This window comes from Marmota flaviventris, chromosome 2 (genome assembly GCF_047511675.1).
Source record: "Marmota flaviventris isolate mMarFla1 chromosome 2, mMarFla1.hap1, whole genome shotgun sequence".
Lineage (NCBI taxonomy): Eukaryota > Metazoa > Chordata > Mammalia > Rodentia > Sciuridae > Marmota > Marmota flaviventris.
This window is the reverse complement of record NC_092499.1, coordinates 158958949-158982413: the sequence shown is the minus strand read 5'-3', so window position 1 is coordinate 158982413 and position 23465 is coordinate 158958949. Positions and strand designations below refer to the sequence as shown.

The following is a 23465-nucleotide window of genomic DNA, read 5'->3' as shown; positions in this document are numbered from 1 at the left end:
GCAGATTGGGCAAAGCATAGGAAGAGATGGGGAGAGCAGAAAGAATCCTTCCTCCCTGTTGCAGATGTCACAGTGGTGACAGGAGGGCATGGGTCACCTGCCCAGGCTGCTGGTCCACACATGATGAACACTGGGAATACTGAGCTCTCTTTTATTCACTCAGTTTAACAAAACAAAAAGGCATCTGCCATTTCACCAAGATTTTATTAAGTTCACTTAAATAAGTTTTGTCAGTACTTGGAAAATTCCCTAAACCAGTTGAATAAATGAGACCTTCATGAAAAGAGCTCTAATTTCCATTGCTGGATAAAACATAATTTGTGTGAAATATACATGCGTGAGTGACATATGTATTGCCTATATATTAATAGTGCCCTTTTAGTTTGTGTTTGGATGATTACAAAGAACAATTTAAAATCCAGCTCTTAAAAAATATACCTTCTCTCGCTTTTTTCCTCCTCATCTTTCCCTTTTTTGCTCTCAGGATGATTTTATCTGTCCCGTAGAGGATGTAATGGCTAAGAGGTAATAAGAAATGGAAATTATATACACAAAAGGATAATGCCGCCCAAGTTACTTTTTATTACAGTTAGCTATTTGGAAATTGTAGTGCATTTTCCCATTGAAACAAAGTTATCCCTGGCTCACTTCCCAGGCCAACCCACAAAAGCTTATTTAATCTATAATGTCTGTGTAGTATGGTACTGTGCTAATTGTACTATAGAATCCAGCCACCATCCTAAGTTTCCCATGGATAAATGCATTTCAAGTTAAAATTAGTATTCCAGGAAACACATTGTTTCTTGTTTCCCTGAGGCGATGGTGGCTGCCTGTCCCCAATTTTGCCCACTTCTTCCTTCCCACCACCACCATGGTCGTCACCGCTGACGTGCACAGGGTCTTGTACCATTGGTGTTTTACTAGAGGGAGGACTTTCAGCCTGAGATCATGGCTCAGGGGGTCGGGGGCAGAAAAGTCCAGAAGACCAAGAGCTGAAGCGATAGAAGAGGGGCAGTGGCTTCAGTGAATCAGACGGGGAGAAGTTGGGAGCCTGTATCTTTTTGCTAGTGGGTTCCCTGAGTGGATATATATTCTAGACACCCAAGGAACCATCCATTCCTTTCACTGAAAACCAAGGACTGAGTAGGATCCTTGAACCATTGGCACCCTTAAATATCACCCTGTGACCAAGCAGTATGATCATATGTGGCTCCGTGTGTCTTCCTATGAGAGAGGACTGTGGTTGTAGGTGCTGAGATTGACATCATGAGCACAATGTTTGCCATAGATGCCAGCACATCTGCTAGAACCCAAGGTGATATAAGCATGAGTAATTTTTTACTGAGTCTCAAAGAAAATATCCATGAACCATTGAGATGCAAAAAGTGCTTAGGAAAAATTCCAACTCCTGAGCCACATGGCCTTTGTAACGTGAGGGCAATGCACAAGAGCTAAGAAAACATATGAAATTATATGGCTCCACTCTGGCTCCATCTTTAGTCAAGACCCTATATAAATATGAACATCCCACACCAATGGGTTGCTGTCTGTCCCTATGGAGATAGCCTGTGTTCTCCCTTGAACGTGTATTCCTTGCTTTATCCCCAAAATGTCTCTTTTGAGATTGCTGCTATTCTCCTTGAATGTGTATCTACTTTCTGAATAGGCCTCTGTCTCTTCCTTTAAAATAAATAAGTAAACACTATATCTTAGTTTTTATAGTTACTTCCTATTAATAGTAAGGAATGCTGGTTTTCCATTTATAATACTAATGTAAATTATGATACCAATGCAAATTTCCTGTTAAAATATTCTTACTTAAGCCAAAAGTGAATTGATTTAAAGAAGAAAACTAAATTAGGGCAGGGGAAGTACACGTGTGTGAGAGACTGCTGTTTAGTGTACTGTTCTAGTAATGTGATTTGTGTCAAGTAGGAAAAAGCAGGTTATAAACAGTACAGACTGCAATTCCATTTTTAAAAACACACAAAGTATATTTAAACATATAGGACACAGTATTTAAGAAGTTTTTCAAATTTTTTTCTCTTCTTGTTTGTATTTTCTCTGCACTGGCAATGTATTCTTTCTGCAATAAAAAAATGTAACTAAAAGGCATATGTAACTTTCCATTTTCCCCTGTCTTCCTTCCCCAACTCCTCAGCTAGATGCTATCTTCTTTCCTGTCTTCTTCAATAAGGAAATTGGGTAACTCCTGACATCTTTGCTTTTTGAACGAAAGTTTAAATCTTTTCTTTTTTCCAACTTAAGAGACTAGTAGATTTTGTTCAGCTGAGAAAGTAAAAACTGCCTTTCAAATTATTATCAAATGGTTCTTCATGTCATAAACTTTATGCTGGCTCTTAAGACCTAGCTCTTACTATACTGAAGTACCACAAGACAGGAAAGACAATCCTCCTATGATTGTCTAAGATCACTGAATCAGTCCCTTTAGGACAGCCACTAAAATAAGAGCTGGAAGTCCTGCTTCTCTTCCCTTGGCTTGATTAAGGCTCTGGGTTGCGTTAGCTTAAGCAATGCCTCTCAGGGTCAGATATTCAGATTCTAGATGATTTAATTAGCTCAGGGACTCAGGATTTAGAGTAACTGCCTAAAGAAGTTTATTAGAGGTGCAACTAACGTCAGTTTTGCTTCTGTGCATAGGTGGCCAATCCTCTCAGTTTTCCCAGGATATTTCTGGTTTAACATTGAAAGCCCTATATCCTGGGCATCCCCTCAGTCCTGAGCAAAGAGGGGCAGTTGGCCCTCCTAATTATAAAACTTTATGCCAACGCAGTGGTATTGGCAACATGGAGGGATAGAAAAACTGTGCAAATAATTTTCTTCACCAAATTCTAGGAAAGGTTATTAGATATTTAATATCATAAACATGTCACCTTTCTAGTAAAATGTAATGTTAAGTAAAAATGTAGGCACTGGGGTTATAGCACAGTGGTAGAAGGCTTGCCTGGCATGCACAAGGCCCTGGGTTTGATCCCTAGCCCCACAAAAATAAAAAAGAAATAAATGAAAATTGTTAGCACCAGATGTTCTGAAACAACTACCCCCAAAGTTGCTGCAATATCTTTCCCACCTGTTCCAAAGACTATCAGTCCTCATATGTTAGCTACTGTAGGTTAAGGAGGGGGGAAAAAAACCTGTTCTCATTACACTTACCATCTTTTTTCACATGTGCAATTTAAATCATTTCTACAGAGAAAAGGCAAACCTTGCTGTCACCCTCTGCAATGACAAGGAAGAGATCATGGCCCAGGCCACCTTCTTGGACTATCCCAACTGGAATGTTTCCAAGCAGGATGACTGGGTGTCAGTGTTCCGGGAGCTCGACAGCGAAATCCCATGCACAGTAAGAAATCATGCACTATGCTTATTTGAACAGCCTTAACTTGGAAGGGAGGGCCTGTTTACAATGTTATTATTTTGGATTTTGGACTTAAAGGCTCAAAACTTACATAGAAAGTATATGACATCATGTCAGTTAAAAATGAAGTAAACTGGTAGGGGGAAAAAGTCATAGGAAATGGTAGGTGATAGCCAGTCAGCAAGCTGCTGGCACAGACCAGCTCATGTTCCACAAAGAGGACTGGAAGCAAGGAATTAGTGAAAGTGTGGGATGTGTGCGTCCAGGTCTCATGTTTTTCTCTGCATCATTGTCTGCGCTCTTTGATATGCTACAAGGGCCCGTGCCCGTGTCACCTACAGTTGCCCTTGTAATGGTCACAAGAGAACCTGAGGCTTATGTCACACTATAATTTTTAAAGTGTCCTCATGAACTCTGATTCATTTGATGTCTTTTACCTAAGGGCACATGACATTTGTCAGCTCAAAGGACTTAGGTCAATGGTTCTCAGAAGCCTGGCCTGGGTACTTGGTGTCAAGTCTGAGCTTTCCTTGTACCTGACCTGACAGAACCAGGCCAGGGGCTGGTCCTAATTTCTGTAGAGAGAGAGCCAGAGGCTGCAACTCTGAGCAACATCTCTGCCTTTCAGTGGAGTTCAACAGTGTGTCCCTGAAGCCCTGTTGTCAGAAAAAAGGAAATTGCTAATTGGTGTGTGATTGACTCATCCTCCCCACATGTTGTACACACATGTACATACACATACACACATACACATACCTCTAAGCATAGTATTCAGCACTTATTCAGCTAGAATATACTTTGTCCTTTATGTTCTTTTCCATCCCTGACTCCCTGTATCCTCAGGGATCATTCTTAGAAAAATTATCCCAAATTCAGAAATAGTCTAAAAGGATTCTTTCTCCTCAATGCTTGTACCTTCGTTTGACTTTCTATTGACTGGGCTGTCTTATAGTTTTGTTGGAAGGTGATTAACTTGGAGATTTTTGTCATTTGAGATGTAAATAATGAATTCCTGTTAGGTGAAAATGCTAACTACAAAGGTTCTAGCTTAGGGCCCTGTAGGACATCAACCACTTTATATCTAAGGTAGTTATCTTATCCTTGCATTTCCTTATTAAATCTCCTGAACTATCCTGCTTCACAAGTGCAAGGAATTTTTTTTATCATCTCACTAGTTGCCTCATTAATTGATGAGTTGAAGTTGAATAAATTTCTGACTTGAGTGTGTATGTATGGGTTTTGTTTTTGTTTGCAGTATTGGGGATTGAACCCAGGGCTTTGCATATGCTAGGCAAGTGCTCTGCCACTGAGCTATATTCACAGACCTTTTTTTTTTTTTTTTTTTGTTATTCCATTTTATTTTTAAGAAAGGGTCTTGCTAAATTGTCCAGGATAGCCTCAAACTTGTGATCTCGTGCCTCAGCCTCTTTTTGTTGTTATTGTTCTTTTTAGTATTCATGACAGTAGAATGTATGGCAAATTATACACACATAGAGTAAAACTTATTCTAATTAGGATCCTATTCTTGTGGTTGTACCTGATGCACAGTTACACTGGTAGTGCATCAAATACAAGGCTAGGAAAGTTATGTCCAATTAATTCTACTGTCCTTCTTATTACCTTCCCTGCTCCTTTCCCTTTGTTCCTCTTTATCTAACCCAATGGACTTCTATTCTTCTCTTCCCTACCCTCCCTTGTTGTGGGTTAGCATCCACATATCAGAGAGAACATTTGGCCTTTGGTTTTGGGGGATTGGTTTATTTCACTTAGCATGGTAGTCTCCATTTCCATCCATTTACCAGCAACTGTCATAATTTCATTCTTCTTTATGGCTGAGTGTGTAAATATACCACATTTTCTTTATACATTCATCTGTTAAAGGATACCTACATTTTTTTTTTAGAGAGAGACAGAGAGAGAGAGAATTTTTTTAATATTTATTTTTCAGTTTTCGGCGGACACAACATCTTTGTTTGTATGTGGTGCTGAGGATCGAACCCGGGCTGCACGCATGCCAGGCGAGCGCGCTACCGCTTGAGCCACATCTCCAGCCCCACCTACATTGTTTTCTTAGCTTGGCTATTGTGAGTTGAGCTGCTATAAATATTGATGTGGCTGCATCACTGTATGCTGATTTTAAGTCCTTTGGGTATATACCCAGGAGTGGGATAACTGGGTCAAATGGTGGTTCCATTCTAAGTTTTCTGAAGAATCTCCCTACTGCTTTCCATAGTTGTTGCACCAATTTGCAGTGCCACCAGAAATGTATGAATGTACTTTTCTCCCCACATCCTTGCCAACATTTATTGTTATTTGTATTCTTTATAATTGCCATTCTGACTGGAGTGAGATGAGATCTTAGAGCAGTTTTGATTTACATTTCTCCAATTGCTAGAGATGTTGAACATTTGTTCATATATTTGTTATCTGGGATTATAGGCATGTGCCACTATGTCCAGTTTGTATTTATTTTATATTTGCATTAGGATCATGATTGTACCATTTGAAAATTATAAATTAATTAATACCATTATTCACAAATTCTTTTCCCTTTTGTTTCTTGTTCTTTTAGGACTGTCCTACACCATATAGAGCTAGACTGTCCCATTGTAGTAGCCAGTGGTCACAGATAGCCATTGAGTATTTGCAATTAGCTAATCTGAATTGAGATATGCTATAATATGAAATATATACTGAATTTCAAGTATTTAGTGAGGTAAAAGTGTGAAGTATCTCATTGACATTTTTATTGATTTTTTATTTAAATGATAATATAAATGTACCAGATTAAATAAAATATATTAAAAATCCATTGTACTTCTTTTTCTTTTTTAATGGTCTTCTAGAAAATTTAAATTGCATTTGGCTCCTATTTACGGCATATTCTTTTTCTATCAGGCAGTGCTTTAAGCCTTATTATATTTTCTGTCCTAGGAGCATTAGCAACTGAAGTAATTATTTTTTCTTAAAGTTATTTAGAGAATAAATCTTGAATTGTAATATTTCTGATAGCAGAGAGTTTGGGAGAAAAATCAAGCAGGTAATTAACCACGCACTGCCAAGGTCAGTCTTATCAGAATGGAAAGCAGATATTTGAAGAAGACTGTTGAGAGATTATTGGGTTAATTTATAGAAAATGCTTAAAATCGTGTCGTTGCTGTCTTTGTTGTTATTATCTGAACTTTTAGGTTTGTGTTGTTTGCCTTTTGGGAGTTTTCAAGCTTGTAAATCAAACTCATGATTCTTCTCTTGCCATATTATGCAAAGTACAATCATTTCTAAGCACTCTGAAGTCACACACCATCTAGCAGGAGTAAAACTGAAGCACATAAATGTGCAGTTGGTAACTCAAGGCCATTTAGAAAACTAAAGTCATCCCTCTGTATCTACAGGTTCCACATCTGTGATTCTACCAACTTCATATGCAAAATATTTGGGAAAAAATTATATCTGAACACATAGAGACTTTTTTCTTGCCGTTATTCCCTGAACAATACAGTATAACAAGTATGTAAAGAATAGGGGAGGATATTTGTAGGTTATATGCAAATACTATGCCATTTTGTATAAGGGACTTGAACATTCGTGGATTTTAGTATCTGGGAGATTCTGGAACCAATCTTCACTGATACCAGGGGGTGACTGTACTGAGGAAACAAGAAGCACAGACACACACATACTGTGCCTCACATTTGCACTCTTGCTAGAATTGGAAAATTTGCTCGTAAACATAGGGAACTACTATTTATTACTTAGGACAGTCAAACAGTTTTCAAAAGTTATAGGATTAAAAACTGGGGAAATTTAACCTGAAAATCATGTTGGAATCTTGCTACTTTGAGCTTTCAGTTTCCGGGTCATCTGGATTTCAAGAGTAATATTTGATTCGGACTCCAAGAATGTTGAACAAAACAAGCCTTTGGATTCCTAATGTGGCATCTGCCTTCCATCCTTCAATTTCATAGGAGAATCTTTCCCTCAGTGTCTCATGAATAGAGCAGCAGCTGCTGACTTGGGAGCCCTGGAGTGATTGTCTTTCCCTTGGCATAGACACCCCTAAAGACAAGACTACAGAGTTAATAATCAATTTCACTGCCCTGCAGGCTCTCCCCTGCTTACAGCTCATCCCTGAGGGCAGAAGGAAGGGTTGGGCACTCTGGATTCTTTTTATGATCCCTTTTTCCTTGAATAATTCTGAGCTTGGAGGACAGAAGGCAGCAAATTATGTTGGTGAAAGGTCTCAAATGCTGCCTGGGTGTCTCATCACTTAATAAAAATGTCATCTATAAATGCTGGGCAGCTCTGCATCTGTGTCTGCCCTGAGCCCTCCTCCCACTCTGCCATGACCCAGCCTGAATGCTGACTCAGCCTTTAATCCATATTCTTTTTCCATCTGCAGCCTCTGAATACATTGTTCATGCACCTGTTTGTGGCTGTGGATGAGTTTTCCACTGGTTGTTGCAAAGAGATTATTCGGTGAGTGCATGTGGCCTTCCAGATAAAGAGGCCATGTGGTAGTTTCAAATATTTTTTAAATTATGTGAAATTCTTTGGGGTATTTAAATTGCTTATACTTTAGGGATTGGGGATATATTAAAGCTTTTACTTTTATAGTAGTGATATTTCTGAAAGGAAAATAATCTTAATTCTCTATATTCTTCATTCAGCCCCCATCTTTTACTGCTATCATTTGAGGCAAACAGGTAGCACAGTAATTTAAATAAATGAATTTGAGGGCCAGATTGTGGCTTAGTGGTAGAGCACTTGCCTAGCATGCATGAGGCACTGGGTTCGATCCCTGGCCCCACATAAAAATAAACAAATAAAATAAAGGTATTTTGTCCATCTGCAACTAAAAAAATATTTTAAAAAAGAGAAATGAATTTGAAGTGGTAAGGGAAGAATAGAAAGTTACAAGTTTGGGTGTTTTCAAAAACAGATTTCTCAATCTTATCTTTGGAAATGTTTATTAACATGACAGATTTCAGAAGCAACCTGAATAATAGGGTGCATGGGAAGATGATCAGCAGGGCCATTGAGCCATGGTGATGCATCTCTGACAGCCTGCATAGACCTTCAGAGAGGTTCTCAGCTTTCAAGTCACTTTGTAATGTCACACCAGACCATCCAGATGCCAGGTCAAAGGTTAATATCAGCAGAAATCTGGTGTGCCTCATGGACATGGTGCCCTTTATTCTCTCTACCTCCATGAGACAGACAGAAAAGGGGCCCTTCGGAATCCATGGAAAAAAACAGAGAAGAAAAAGAAATTGCCTTTGCAGCAGGGAGCAAAGGAGTCCCTGTGGATTTCTGTATACCTCATTTTTTTCAGTAGTGGCATTTGTCTCCATAAGGTGCCAGCTAATGGGATTGCTTTGCTATTAATACCTGTCCCAACCTCTCCTTCCTCTCCAGGAACGTGTTTAAAGCAGTGCCAGAACTACACTTCATATTTCTCACAGTGCCATCCTACACGAGCCTAGGTAAGGTCCCCCCAACCACCCCCTACTCCCAGCAGCTAACATAGGAAACTCATGCTTGGAATGGTGCTCTTGGGAATGGGAAAGAAGACTGGTCTCTAGGGCCTACGCTTATCAAGCACATACTTGATTATAACCATTCAGATACAATTTAATTTTTTTATTTGTCCTAATTATACCTGACATATCATATATAAATGAAATATAATTTCTCATTCTTCTGGTTGTACATGATGTAGAATTACACCAGTAATTTAGTCATATATGTACATAGGGTAAGAATGTCAGATTCATTCTATCCTTCCTATTCTCATACCTGTCCCCTCCCTTCACTCCTTTAACTCTATTCTGCCTTAGACACTTCTCTACCCCATTGTGAATTAGCATCCAAATATGAGAAAAAACATTCAGCTTTTGGTATTGGGGAATTGGCTTATTTCACTTAGCACGATAGTCTCCAGCTCCATCTATTTACTGTCAAATGCCATAATTTCATTCTTTTTTAAGGGTGAGTAATAGTCCATTGTGTATATATACCACATTTTTTAATCCATTCTTCTATTAAAATGGAAACTGCATTTTGTTCTGAAATGCTTAAATGAAGACACATTTCTTTCTTTCTATGACTTAGGCTCAACTCTAGTAACTGTGTTTCACCAAGTGGGGACTATCCCAAATTTGACGTATGATGAGGACTTCGCAGTACAAATATGCCTTAGGCACAACCATTACCCTCAGCTGCATGTTCGCAAAGCCAGGTACAGTTGGACTAGTGTCTCAAGTAACCTAAGCTTCATGGGGTAGTCACCTTTATAAAAGTCTTTAACAATTTTTACTCTAAGTGATCATAAATAACTTGGATTAAGTTTTGTTTGTTTGATACTCATAAGTGTAATATCCCTTGGATGAAATAATTTGCAGTACTATCTGGTGTTATTCATTTGGTTATGTGTAGCCATAAAGTCATACATTTACTGCCAGGGGATTGTGAAAATTTTACAGTTGTTGTTCATACAGAGATGTAAAATAACTTTCAAATAAAACAAACTTAAAATTGAAGTTGCCTATTTAGTTTTCCCAATAAAATCTACCTGTATTCTGACATTCAGTGAATGAGGATGCTCCCCAGGCCATGCCTCAAGAGCAGCAGTCTTAAGGGGATAGCTGTGGCAAATTGCGTTTTTCAAAGACGGACCCACACCATCTCCTGCCCCAGGGTCTGGTCTGATCCCTCAAAGTGAAGAATTGGACAGTGGAGATCAAATTGCAGTGGGCTGAGTAAATGAGGGTAAGGAAATGAAGACAGGAACAACCAGCTACTTTTTAGAGAAGTTTGCTGGAAAGAGAAAGCAGAGGAGGAGGCCAGAGACTTACCTGCAGAGAGTCTGACACTATCATGTTTTTACTATCTGTATAGAGCATTTAATTTGCATTTGGAGAGCCTAAGGGCAATGTATGTTAAAAAAAAAAAAACAAAAACTCACCATGGAGGAGAGTAACTTCAGATAAAAATTATCCACCTGCTTCTGGACAACAGGGAAGACAGTTCCTCCTAGAAAACCTTTTCTTTACTTTCTTATTATTAATAGCTAAGTACATTATAATCCTCTCCTTATAAACCCTTTTGATCATGATACAAATACTAATGCAACCAAAGGCATTCTAAAGAAGAGTGAAATAACATTTTAATTGATCCCTGACTCCTTTCAAATCCTTGTTCCTGAATTATGAAGTTTCTCATTAGTGCCAGCAGAGACAAATAGGCCCTCTGCCCTTTAGGAAATTACATTCTTTAAGGAAATTTTATTTTACAAGTATTCACAAGTACACAGTTTCTTATTGTGAGCAAGTTCTGTAAATTAATAACTTGGGATCTTGTAAGTAGTCTAGTAGTTGCTATAGTTTTATCTTAATTATTTTAAAATCTCACTTTCCCCCATGCCACGTACTACTTATTCTGGAAGACGAATCAGTAAATGAACTATATTCTCAAATCACAAAACTTGTGACAATAAAGACATTCAGTTTTGTATGTGAGTACATAAGTAGTCACACATATGCAAGCATTATCAGCTCTCCATACCTGCAGCTTCAACCTCTGTGTATGAACGTGCGCAAACTTTTTTCCGTCTCATTCCTTAAACAATACAGTATAAGAACTGTTTACACGCTATGAGATGATTCAAAGTATACAGAAGGGTGTACATAGGTTATATGCAAACACTAGGCCATTTTATTTAAAAGACTTGAGTATCTTCAGATTTTGATATTTTATGGGGCAGAGTGTGGAGGTTCTAGAATCAATCTCACATGAATGCCAAAGGATGACTGTATATGTATGCGTGTGTGTGTGTGTGTGTATTTATATTCTCTCTCAGTGTGTGTATATGTGTGTGTGTGTGTGTGTGTGTATATATATCTTCCTCTCTATGGATAGATACATACGCAGTAATGTGATCATATAATTCTGTTAATGGTATTTTTCACCTAATAAAACATCTCATCATCTTCATAGATGAATTTTATTATTATTTTTTGGAGGGGTACTGGGGCACCCCACCACTGAGTCACATCCACAGCCCTATTTTTGTATTTTATTTAGAGACAGGGTATCACTGAGTTGCTTAGGGCCTCCCTTTTGCTAAGGCTGGCTTTGAAATCATGATCCTTCTGCCTCAGTGTCCCAAACTGCTGGGATTACAGGTGTGTGCCACTGCACCCGACTGAATTTTATTCTTTTAATGACTGTCTGGCCCATGATGGATTGGGAATTCTGTGGCTGCAATATATTTCATTTTGTTATTCCTTATTTATGGAAATTTAAGTTGTTTTCATCTTAAATAATATCATGTCAAATGACCTTGTACACATATCATCAAGTATTCAGACTATTTTTTTTCTATAGTATAGGTGCCTAGAAATGGAATTTATGGGTAAGACATACTCAGATATTTGCATAAGTACTAATATTTTTAAAATAAATACTATCAAATTATTAAATCAGAATTTTATGTCAATATACATTCCAGCCTATAGAATTCTGTGTCCTTTCAGCCTCATCAATGCTGTATATTTTTAGTTATTAAAATTGTCTCTAATCTGTTTGACCAAAACAGTATTTTGTTATAAATGGCATTCATTCAAATATATGTGAATTTGGGTGCCATTTTACAGATTTTATTTAAAATGAATAAAATATTAGAATTTAAAGAAGTTTCCAGCTTTGAAATTATCCTGAAAGATGATTTAAATGTGTCTGCAATATAGACAATTCTTTAGGGGAGGTTGGGGATAATGAATTAGTTATAGGTGTGGGCGTCACATTTCTGAAAGAATCTTATTATTTATGCATTAGGATTTGGCTAATTATTTTCTTGAGAAACACTAAGGTTTAAATAATTTCAATATAGACATGCAGCAAGTATGTATAAAGGAAATACAATTGAACATATGGTTATAATACTATATCTATAGATAGGCAGATATAAACATACATATATACAGAGAGAAAACATGTATATACATATATATATATATTTATATATATATACACATACATATAAGTTTTATAATAGAAAACTTTTATATAAATCCACGACTGAAAGTGACAAGTACAGAAGCAGCTCATCTAAAAATAATCTTTTTCTTTGACATCTTTGTTAGTTTGTTCACTGATTGCCCACTTGCCATTCAGGATATAAGTTACAGGAGAAAAGGCGCAAGGTATACTCAGCCCAGTGCCTGGTTCCCATAGGAAGCACTTGGTAACCAATGGTTCTGCTTTGGTTTTTCTCCTTCTCTCGATTCTTTCCACAACCCTTCTTTTCTGCCTTTCTTTCTCTTGAAAACTTAGTGGGATGGACTCTGACCTTATAATGGACAGAGCCTATGAAGCCTGAAAATTAACCTGTATGCTTCAGCCTGAGGTCTTGCTCAGACAACTTCTGATAGTAAATGTTGTGTTTGTCTAGACCACAGAAAATCTGAAAGAAACAAATCACAAATGGGATATAGTCTTAATGCAAAGAGGTGACAAGGTACTCTGTAACAAGGCAGTGAACTTTATAAAAAGATAAGTGCATTGTAGTGAATTCAGGTGGAAATTGTGACATTATGTCGGTTCCTTTGCCTGCAGAAAACGGAAAGGTGTGATACATTTTAAAAGTTCTTTATTCAAAATGTTTAAAATAGAGTTCTATATTTGTGAGTATAGAATGTCATCTATCTGAAAACTACTTTTATGTAGACAATCTCACTCCAGCAGTGAAAAAACAAAAGACATTTCTGAACATGAGATGGGTGTGTCCTTGTGCCTCTTAGGTCATTTATTTCCCACATGTTTATTTTTGACATCTGTTTCATCAATAGTTACTTGCACTGTTAATTAGTGGTAAAGAACACAATTCTTAAGATACTAAACCAGTGAACGGTTTGGGATGTAATTATACTTCAGTCTTTTAACTAGCAACATATTCAGAACCAATGAATTAACGCCATAATCCCATCCGGTTTCTTTGATTTACCCATGTGGAAAATTATGCTGTAATCTGCCCCTCTACTTAGGCTCTAATTAATGAAGTTACTCTTCTGTGTTTTTCATTATATCTGAAATAAAGCCTAGCTGCTTCTGGACACACCTTTACAAACCTACAGCAGGCTTAATTAATCATCAGTGGTGGATCTGAGGTGTTTGAAGGTTTATAAACCATTGGTATGGTCTTTCTGGGGGAAACCTTTTTCAAGTCCTCTTGTGCAGGGTGGGGAGAGATCCAGCCAAGGAAAGGATTATGTCAGTGTTTTAAAATAACTAGAATTTCTTTTATACAATCAATGCTTTTTTGCTGATAACAATGCTTAACCATATTGGCTCAACAATATTGCTTTATAAAAAATAAAAATAAAAATAGATGAAAGGAAAAACTTATTCTTTTTGAGAAGAGGCTCCCAGCACAAAGAAGTAATAAGTATTTAAGGAGATAGAAATACTAATTACCCTGATTTGATCATTATACATTTTATACATGTATCTAATTATCACACTGTATCCTATAAATATATACAATTATTATGTATCAATTACAAATAAAAGACTTTTAGAAATAAATTTTATTTTATTTTAACCACTGAGCCACATCCCCAGGCCTGATTTTTTTTTTTTTTTTTTTTACTTTTGAGATAGGGTCTCACTAAGTTGCTTAGGGAAAAATAAATTTTAGAAAATAATAAATGAAAGAAAAAGTAGTTATTTAAAACATAAGGTTGATGTTTTTATAAATAATAATTTTTAATTTCTTAAGGTAATTATTTTTGAAATATTTAACAGTCTCATGCTTTTTAGAAATCCACTTAAATTTGACTTCTGAGCAATTTCACAGGAATGAACATTTCATTGTTTAAATTACAAATATCCTAATATGTTCAAAAATAAGAGATAAATAAATTGCAGAATTTCAGCAATGATCTTCTTACATCCTGGGAACTGACCCAGCAAATAGTTTGATGAGCAATCCAACTGCAGCAGTGGGGTGCCAAGATCAACTTTTGGATCAGATTCTGGTAGTATAGATGGTATGGGCCTCTAATTGGCTTTGCACGTGCTTTGAAGTCATTCAAAGCACATGGAAGATGTGGTTTTAAAATGCTCCATAGCTTTTAAAACGATGACATTTTTCTAAGCCCAGAAGCTAAGTGACTCTAAAACCATTTTGTAGTTCTAAAATGAAAAATGTAGTTGAAAAAATGATAGATTTGATTTTCTTATGTTAGACCACTAGAGGTCATAAGAGATCTTGGAAAGAAACAGGTGCTTTGTTTTACACATCTGAATAAAAAATAAAATCTAGTTGACATAGCCTGTAAGTTCTCTTACCCCATGTTGAGACAGTGTTCACGTAAAAGAATGGTTTAACAAGAACATACTGCATTCTTTATCATTATCTCTGAATTGGATTCTCTATGAAATTTTCATTGATTTCTTAAAATACACACACACTTGAAATGTATTTCTGGAAATTAAAATGGCAACAGAATTACTTTTATAACAGTACATTTTTAAGCCTAGCTAATTAAGTGCAAATCCTCTCTGGATATGTAAAATGATGTCAGACAGGAAAGTGGAGGCTGTGCCAATATTCAGAATGTGAAGGTGGCCTGTTGCTGCTGTCCTTACTGTCCTGAAATGTGAACTTTCCATCTGTGAATTTGTAGTGGTTTCTTTGCTGGCAAGAAAGCAGTGTATACCTCTCTGACTCAAGAGAACCTGGCCTGTGTATTTTTCCTCTAAGATGGCAATTATGTTGTAGAGCAGTCAGGATGCTGTGGTGATGAAGCAATCTTAGAATCCATTTGTCACCAAGAGACCCTGCCAGGCTACTGGGAAGAGTTCCATGGTGTCTGCGACATCATGATGCCCCTGTACATCCTGGATAACTGACTTAGATGAAATGATGAGTTTGTCCTTCCTTCTCCTAGCCTTACAGGAAGTCAGTGAGAGGCACCAATCAAATTATCTTTAGTATTGCTGAATCCTGGATTTAGAAAACACCCATTCCCCAAGTGTCCTTAAGAGCCTATTGATTTTAGGGTTTGGATTCAACTCCATTTTCATATGCGTGATATTCAGAGTCTCAGATATTTGGGTGCCTGAGAGAGCAATATGCCTTTATGAGAAGGACCTTCAGTCTCTTCCAAACAAGTTAAAATAAAATATTCTAAATTGATTATTCTAAAATATTCTAAATTGATTTTTTTTTTTTTTTACAATTGCATCACTACTCCATCAAAGCCATGCTGAATGGAAGACAGAAGGGAGCATTGCTTTTTACTCAAATAATTGCATTATTTTTATTGTATTTTCGGCAGTTCTTATTATTGGAATGTTTTGTGGCACTTAAATGGTGGGTACCTGTATAGCATTGTGGTGCCAAATTCACAGTGAGACCTGATTCTCCTTGTGTTTGACTCCGACAGGCAGTGCTTATCGCCTGAGAGCACTCACATTTACACATTTTATTGCATGAATGATTTTCCATAGCTGGGGTGTTTTGTTTCTGTAGGGCTGGACTTTGTCATATGCCATTTGAGACTTTGAGGCTGATGTCATACTTTATCATTAGCACTTGGGCTGATGCAAGATCATAAATTATCGATTACCCCAAGGAATGCATTTAACAGACCAAGTTCCTTTCTAACCATTTTGGGCAAGGGCTTAAGGGAGAGACTTTAGAACTCCAAGATATGGATGTTTTCTTCTTATTTTTCCCAGAAGAATTAGTATTGAGGTCTGATTAGGATATAGCTGTGTTAATGGGCTGTGGAAGGCGCGTGACTAGGTTTAGAGCCCTGAGTCTCTGAACTGATTTTTATATTTGTAGAGTAATATGTGTGTGTCCATCATATAAATAAAATCCAGTGGTACAGTTAATTTTGGCATCGTCCTTGTGAATAAGATTTTGAATTGTTTTCCCATTATGCAAAATAATTAAGCATTGATGCAACCTTTTAATTTTGGCAGTGTTTGAGAATGGACTTGGCTATTCTCTTCCAGAATCTTATTTTGCACTATATCATTAAGGACTCTTTTTACAGAGATAAGCCATCTCCTGTTAGGAGCAGCTTTTTGGCAGGTTTAGTGAGAAGTGAGTTGTTCCTGGAAGGGAGCACAGTGTTCTAGGTTTTCCCAGCTGAGGTTCTAGGGCTCACCTGGAGGACAAATGCCTGCTAAGGGCTGACTATGAGCAGAGATCAGGCTCAAGCCTGTCATTTGTATCACTGCATTGTATCCTTGCAGCTATTTGTGCCTCCGCCCATTTCATAGATGAGACAACTAAGGCTTAGTGTTGAAGTAACTTTGCTGGTTCCTCAATTGAAAAAGCAAATGGGCAAGTGGTCATAAATACATGGGCAAGTTGAACTTCCAGTATGGGACTGTGGGTTCAGAATTTGCATACGTACCCCCTGAAGCTTCATGATCATACCTCTTTGGTGAAATTAGTGTACATGGGACTCTCAGCAAGATCTTGGCCAAGGTAAGGGTCTTGTTCTTGTTGACTGTTGCTGCTATACTATATACCACAGGACTACTACAGAGCAGTCTAGAAAGCACATTCCCTGGTTGGGAAGGTGCCACGCCTTGGCCATAAGAAATTAACACCAGAACAGACAATGTATATCCAGTGATGATCCCAGCATTTTCATAGGAAGAATAGTCACTGGAGGGAGGTATGGAGTTGAGCTTGAAGAGTGCTGGAATTTGGGGCAGTCAAGGGAGTCAGAGTACTGAATAGAAATAGAGGCAAGAAAAAGGAAAGGTGGTAAGGTCCCCTTCTGGGGACAATAAGTAGGTCATGTCATTGTTGGCCATAAGGGTGGGAAGATGGAGGCAAAGGACTTTGTGCCCCTCTCAGAAACAGTGGGGAGCTTGCAAATATTTCTAAGTAAGAAGGTGAGGTGAAGAAAGCAGAGTTTTAAGATTAGCAATAGTGGATGGAATGCCATTGTTCATACCTGTCAGTAGGAAGCTAGCACAGTGACTCAGCCTTCTGTAATAAGAGACTTTCTTTCCCCACCCACTGACTGTAGATGTTCTGTATTTGTTCTTATTGGTTGTTTCTATCCAAGTAATAATTGTGGTAGTACAAATAATGCTCATACGTGTTCTTTGTAGTTACTTCTTTTATAAAAGATGAGAAGTATCTGTGGCAAAGAGAGATTAGGTACTGTGCCCAGAGTCACAATGTGGAAAGGCAGGATCCAGACCCAAGTTCAGTCTGGCTCTCCGACTCAAGCTGTGATCAGTACATTGTATTTTTCTCTAATCTTTTTTAAAAGAGCAACCAAAAAGCCTTTGCTGAATTTATAACAGAGCCTTGATATACCCAGCTACAGATGACCCTGGTAATTTACAGAGTAAGCACATACCCACATAAATATATGGGCAAGTGGTCAGGGACAGCAGCTGAGGTACTCATACTCTAAATGCATAGTTGGTGCTTGTTTCTGGCTCCCTGTCCAGGCCTCACACCTGAAAATCCACTGATGCCCTGCCATGATGGAATGAGACTGTTGGTGGTAATGACATCACAGCTAGGTTGATTTAAAAAAAAAAAAAAAAAAGACTCTGGTTGCCTGGATAGGGATCCTCTGCTGTATCTCTTTCCAGAGAGTTAACAAGAGATTAACAAGATGAATAGCAGCAAGGTGGGTGTCCCCAGGAGAGTGAGCAGAGCTTCATTACCTTCACCATCATTTTCCCCTTCATAGGAGATGCAGTAACAAATGGTACCATGGGCCAATGTTTGAGAAACAGATAAACAAGGTTAAATACTCTTTTTCATAGTGCTTCTCAGAGTCTTTCCATAGGTAACTATGACATTCCAAGAGGTGACCTGTAGGAGGTTATTGTTTTTAGACATTTTTTTTTTCCCCAACACTGAGGATTGAACCCAGGACCTTGCACATGCTAGGTAAGTGCTCTTTCACTGAGCTACATCCTCAGCATTAAGATTCTTTATGGGGACTTGGAAGTCATGTTGATGACCCCCCTTGTAGTCATCTTGTGTGCATGTTTTTGTTTTTGTTTTTGTTTTTGTTTTTTTTTTGTATAGTGGTCTGTTTGCTTGCTCCGCTGTGAACTGTGAGAGTTTAAAACCAGAGACCTGGTTTTAAAATATGTATTTATTCCATAAAGATACTGCTTTTGATAAAAATCAACATCATTTCAATAGCTGAGCCAGTGTCATCAGACATAAAGATTTCATGTTGGGAGCCAGGTAAAGATTTTCACTCAGATCATCTAGTTTAAAGTATTTATATTTGGGGAGTGGAGTTGTGGAAGAGTAGGGGATTTGTTTCAGCAGGGGCTGGAGGAGTTGTGACAGGATTGTCTGAACCTGTGGCCCCTGAGCCAACCACTCCCCTCTCAACTGTTTTGCTTCCTGCTGCCAATTTTCCAAAGGAGTGTCAAAATAAAGGAAGAGTTTTGAAGTGCATTGTCAGTTTAGTATATTGTGTGTGAAGGCAGGACTTAAATCAGTAAAACCTGAGCTCATATCATGGTTCTGCTGCCAACTATTTCTGTCATCTGGGGCAAAACATTTCATCATTCTCCTGAGCATTGCTCTCCTACATCTGAAATGTGAAGATGACATTGCCTACCTCCTGGGGTTGCTATGAGAAGAATAGCAACAGAGATAATCTGGATAAACCCCTTTATGTATATATTGATCACTCAGTAGCTGGAGCTATGGTTAGCATCAAAGAGAACATACTAGAAGATAAAATGGGACAATGAAATGGCAAAATAATGAAATAAGGGGGTGAGGAAATAAAGGTTAGTAGCCCAATCAGATATACAAGGAAAAAAAAATAATACACATCTGAAACATTTTTACAGGAAAAAGTATAAGCATATCCTAGACAAGCAAAATATAATACCAACAAGAATGTACTAAAAAGAAGAAAGGAATGTTAAATAAAACAACAAAATGGAGTCTAAAAGCCAGCAAAGAACCTGGTTCTTATTCCCATGACCACCACTAGTTGTCACTGACCATGGAATTCAAGGTGGGGGTCCCCAGGATGATGTGCATTTCCCCCTCACCAAGAAGTGTAGGAATAAAAGGAACCATGGGTCAATGTTGGAGAATGCATAAATAAGGTATAATATATAAAGGTGACACTCCAGGAAGGGCCCTGTAGTAGGTTATTGGGTTTAGGCATTGTAATTCTTTATAGGGGAGGAGAATGGGATTCTGGGACAGTATCATAAAGTAGTGATCCTTGAACACACTTGGGAAATGCTGTCTCCTGCTGTCAATTGGCTCATGACAAATACTGTTCTACAGTACACACTCTAACACACTCACTGTGCTTTCTCTGCCTTAATGACCCACCCCACCTCCAGGTCTTGACATAGCTTCTTCCCCCTCTCTTCATTCAGGACTCAGCTCACATGTCCCTCCTCACAGATCTTCCCTGACCATTCGACTCTGTCACTCTTCATTCCAAGGCACATAGCATGATTTGAAATGTTTGAAATTATCGAAATGCTTTAAGTTTGTCTGTTTCTCTCATGAGAATGTTGGTTCATTTCATGAGATCATTTCTGTATCCCTGGTTCTTAGAACAGGGGCTGGCACACATTAGATGCTCCATTGATGGAAAAGATGGAAAAACAAACAAACAAACACTGAACTGAAGCCTTTCTTTTAAACAGGGTGGAAGACCATGACGATCTCATGCCAATATTTATGCACTATGACACTGTCCTGAAGGAAACTTATGGTGAATACTTCCTTGCTGAACTGATAGAGGCCCAAGATGAAGAGAATCATGCCGTTGTGTGTGAGGTTAGTGACTCGTCTATCTGGGAAATGCTTAGTGAGAGAAACAAGAGGCATGAGTTATGTTGCTCCTGGACTTAAAGAGGACCCTGAGAGCTGACGTGCCCTCCCTGTCCCCATGACCTTCTAGGTGGTTTGCCAGGCCAGCTTCTGAGCTGGGCTATCACCCTCTCCACAGGTTATTCCAGATGCCCACAGATGTGAATTCTTTGTTCTAACTCTAGAGGGAAGAATACGAAAAGAAAGATCCTCCAAGGGTATTTAGAAGGGATTTCTGAGAGCCCCAAGATGTCAGAGATCAGAGGTCACAAACCAGCATTCTGCTGACAGGTAGATTTTATTAAACTTAGGAAGTGATTAGTTTTTAACTTTTTGTTTTTTATATAATTTTGCAAGAGAATTTATATGTACCTAGGTTTCCTAGACATTAACATTTCCCCCATTTGCTTTGTCATTCTCTTGTTTGCTTTCTCTAGTCTGTCCATCTACTTTTTCAGAACCATTTGAAAGTAAGTTGCAGACATGATGCCTCTCTACTTCTAAAAACTTTAGTGTGTATTCCCTAAAATACAAGAACTTTTTCTTACATAACTCGTAACCACAGTACAGTGATGAAAGTCAAGCAATTATGATTCTTACAATCCTTTTATCTAATCTGCAGACCTTATTCAGATTTTATTGTCAGTTCCAACAATGTCCTTTATGAAAAAGTAAGTCCAGGTCATTCATTGCATTCAGGTGCTGAGTCTCTCCAATCTCTTTTAATCTGAATAACTCCCTGGTCTGTCATTATTTTTCATGACAATGACAGTTTTGAAGAATACAGGTCAGTTATTTTGTAGAATGTCTTTCATTTGGATTTGTTCAGTGTTTCCTTATGATTCGATCCAGGTTAGATATGATTAAATTTTGTTGAATTATTGGCTCACACAAAAATTAGGAACTTACACACACACACGCACACACACACATATATATATATATATATATATATATATATATATATATATATATGTGTGTGTGCGTGTGTGTCAAAAATGGAATTTCTAGCTTTTCTGAAAAAATAAGACCTAGTGTTTGGACCCTTCAGTTTGGCAGCTGCAGACACAAAGGACCACATTTTCTGAAAAGACAGAGAAGAAAACTGACAAGCTAGCCAGCCTTAATATGACCAGAGGCCCCAAGATTTTCTCTTATCCTTGACCCACCCCTGGAAGCATCTACCAAGGGGGGGATGCTTTCCTTATGGAATTTCAGCTACCCCAAGCTATTCCATTTGAGGCTTTAGTACTCTTAAGAGTTGAAAATGCTGAAACAGGGAAAATTGTGGGGTGCTCAATGGCAGGGAGAAATTGTCTGTCTGAAAAAACCTGGGACTTTTGGCATCTTAGTCATCAGGGAGTGCATGTTGGCTATTCAGTGTTGGGAAGAGTAGGGCCTTGAATGGATCTTCTTCTCATGCCATGGGTCACATGAAGTATATGAGAGCAGTGGTACTCAAAGTTGAGTCTGCCTAGAAATTCTTTCTTGGGCTAATGAGCCCAAAGATGACTGGGCTCCATACCAGCATTTCTGACTCATTAGCTCTGGCAAAGGAAGGTTTGAGAAGCTGTATTTCTCACAAGTTCCAGACTGATGCTGACACTCCAGGGACCACATATGAGAACTCTGTTAGAAGGAATGAAGTCTCCTGCGAATGGTTTGCCATTGACTTGTGTGCAGGGACCTCACAAGGTCAACCTTTTGTTGATAATCTTAGGGTCAACTGGGAAAAAGGAAAGCAATTCACAGGTGAGCTAAGATGTTCTCCTTGCATCTATGGGAAATATAGAGGTCATTCTTTGGAAAGCCCTTTCAAAAAGTTTTATATAAGTTGGGGGCTGGGGTTGTGGCTCAGTGGTGGAGCGCTTGAGTTCAATCCTCAGCACCACATAAAAATAAATAAATAACATAAAGGTATTGTGTCCAACTACAACTAAAAAATATATATATTTTTTTAAAAGTTTTATATAAGTTGGACTGAAACTTATTTTTCAATAAGATAATCTTACTTTGAATGAATTTTTGTGCTTGTCTTTTGCACACAATAATTAACAAACAGGAATAGAGCCCTTGGGTGCTCACACATTCTGTTCATTCATAGAATCCCAAGGTTCAGATGACCACACATTATGTTTTTGTTTTCAAATGGATGTTTGGCTTTCATTTCAAAAAGAGAGACTTTGTACCAGTTAAAAGATGAGAGTATAGCAGTTTTATTTCTAGGATGATTTTTAAAAGAGATTCATCATTCTCCATACACTCATTTCATTTGCTAAGACTGTTAAGAACTATTTAATAATATCATTTTTCTTTTTTTTAGTATTGGGAATTGAACTCAGGAGTACTTAACCACTGAACTACTTCCCTGGCCCTTTTGTTTGTTTGTTTGTTTGAAATAGGGTCTTACTAGGCTGCTTCGGCCTCCCTAAATTGCTGAGACTGGCCTCAAACTTGTGATCCACCTGTCTCAAGCCTCCCAAGTCAGTGGGATTACAGGCCTGCACCATGATGCCCAAAAAAGAATATTACTTTTCTTGAAACTTGAAATCAGAAGTTCTCTAATATGCATGACATGAGCAGTCTGTGGCTTCCTCCTGCATCAGGGGTTCTCAAACTTGGCACATAGGAGAATCACCTGGAAGGTTTCTAGATTTCCCCATGATAAAAAACTTTGGACCCAGAATACATGAAGAATTCTTACACCAAAAGAGACAAATAAAATAAAACAATGAACAAAATATGACAAATGACTCAAATAGACATTTCTCCTAAAGAAAGAAAAAAGACAAATTATCAATAAGCACATGAAAAGATGTCATTCAACATCTTACTGTGTCAATAAGGAAATGTAAATTAAAACCACAGTGAGCTACTACTTTACCTCTATTAGGATAGTTATAATTTTTTTTAAAAAAAAGATAATAACAAGTGTTGGAAAGAATGTAGAGAAGTGGGAGCCTTTGTCCCATTGCTGGTGGGATTATAAAATGTCACAGCCATTTTGGAAAACAATCTGTCATTTTCTTCCAAAGTTAAATATATACTTACCCATTCCCACATCTAGAATTGAAAACACATTTTCACCCAAAGACTCATCCACAAATGTCCACAGCAGCATTATTATAATATCCAAAAAGGAAAAGCAGTCCAAATGTCCATCTACTGATGAATGGCTAAACCAAATGTGGTACATCCATTCAATGGAATGTTATTAGGAAATGG

General features: G+C 37.9%; 1 protein-coding gene across 1 annotated transcript in view; it reads left to right on the top strand.

The window, feature by feature from the left end:
- Positions 1-23465, top strand: part of Cfap61 (cilia and flagella associated protein 61) — a 253731-nt gene that overhangs the window by 14573 nt on the left and 215693 nt on the right. The window contains exons 3-7 of the mRNA XM_027953760.2: positions 3214-3364; positions 7779-7855; positions 8795-8862; positions 9491-9617; positions 20075-20207. Coding sequence (XP_027809561.2) covers positions 3214-3364; positions 7779-7855; positions 8795-8862; positions 9491-9617; positions 20075-20207 — 556 coding nt within the window. The remainder of the gene's footprint in view (positions 1-3213; positions 3365-7778; positions 7856-8794; positions 8863-9490; positions 9618-20074; positions 20208-23465) is intronic.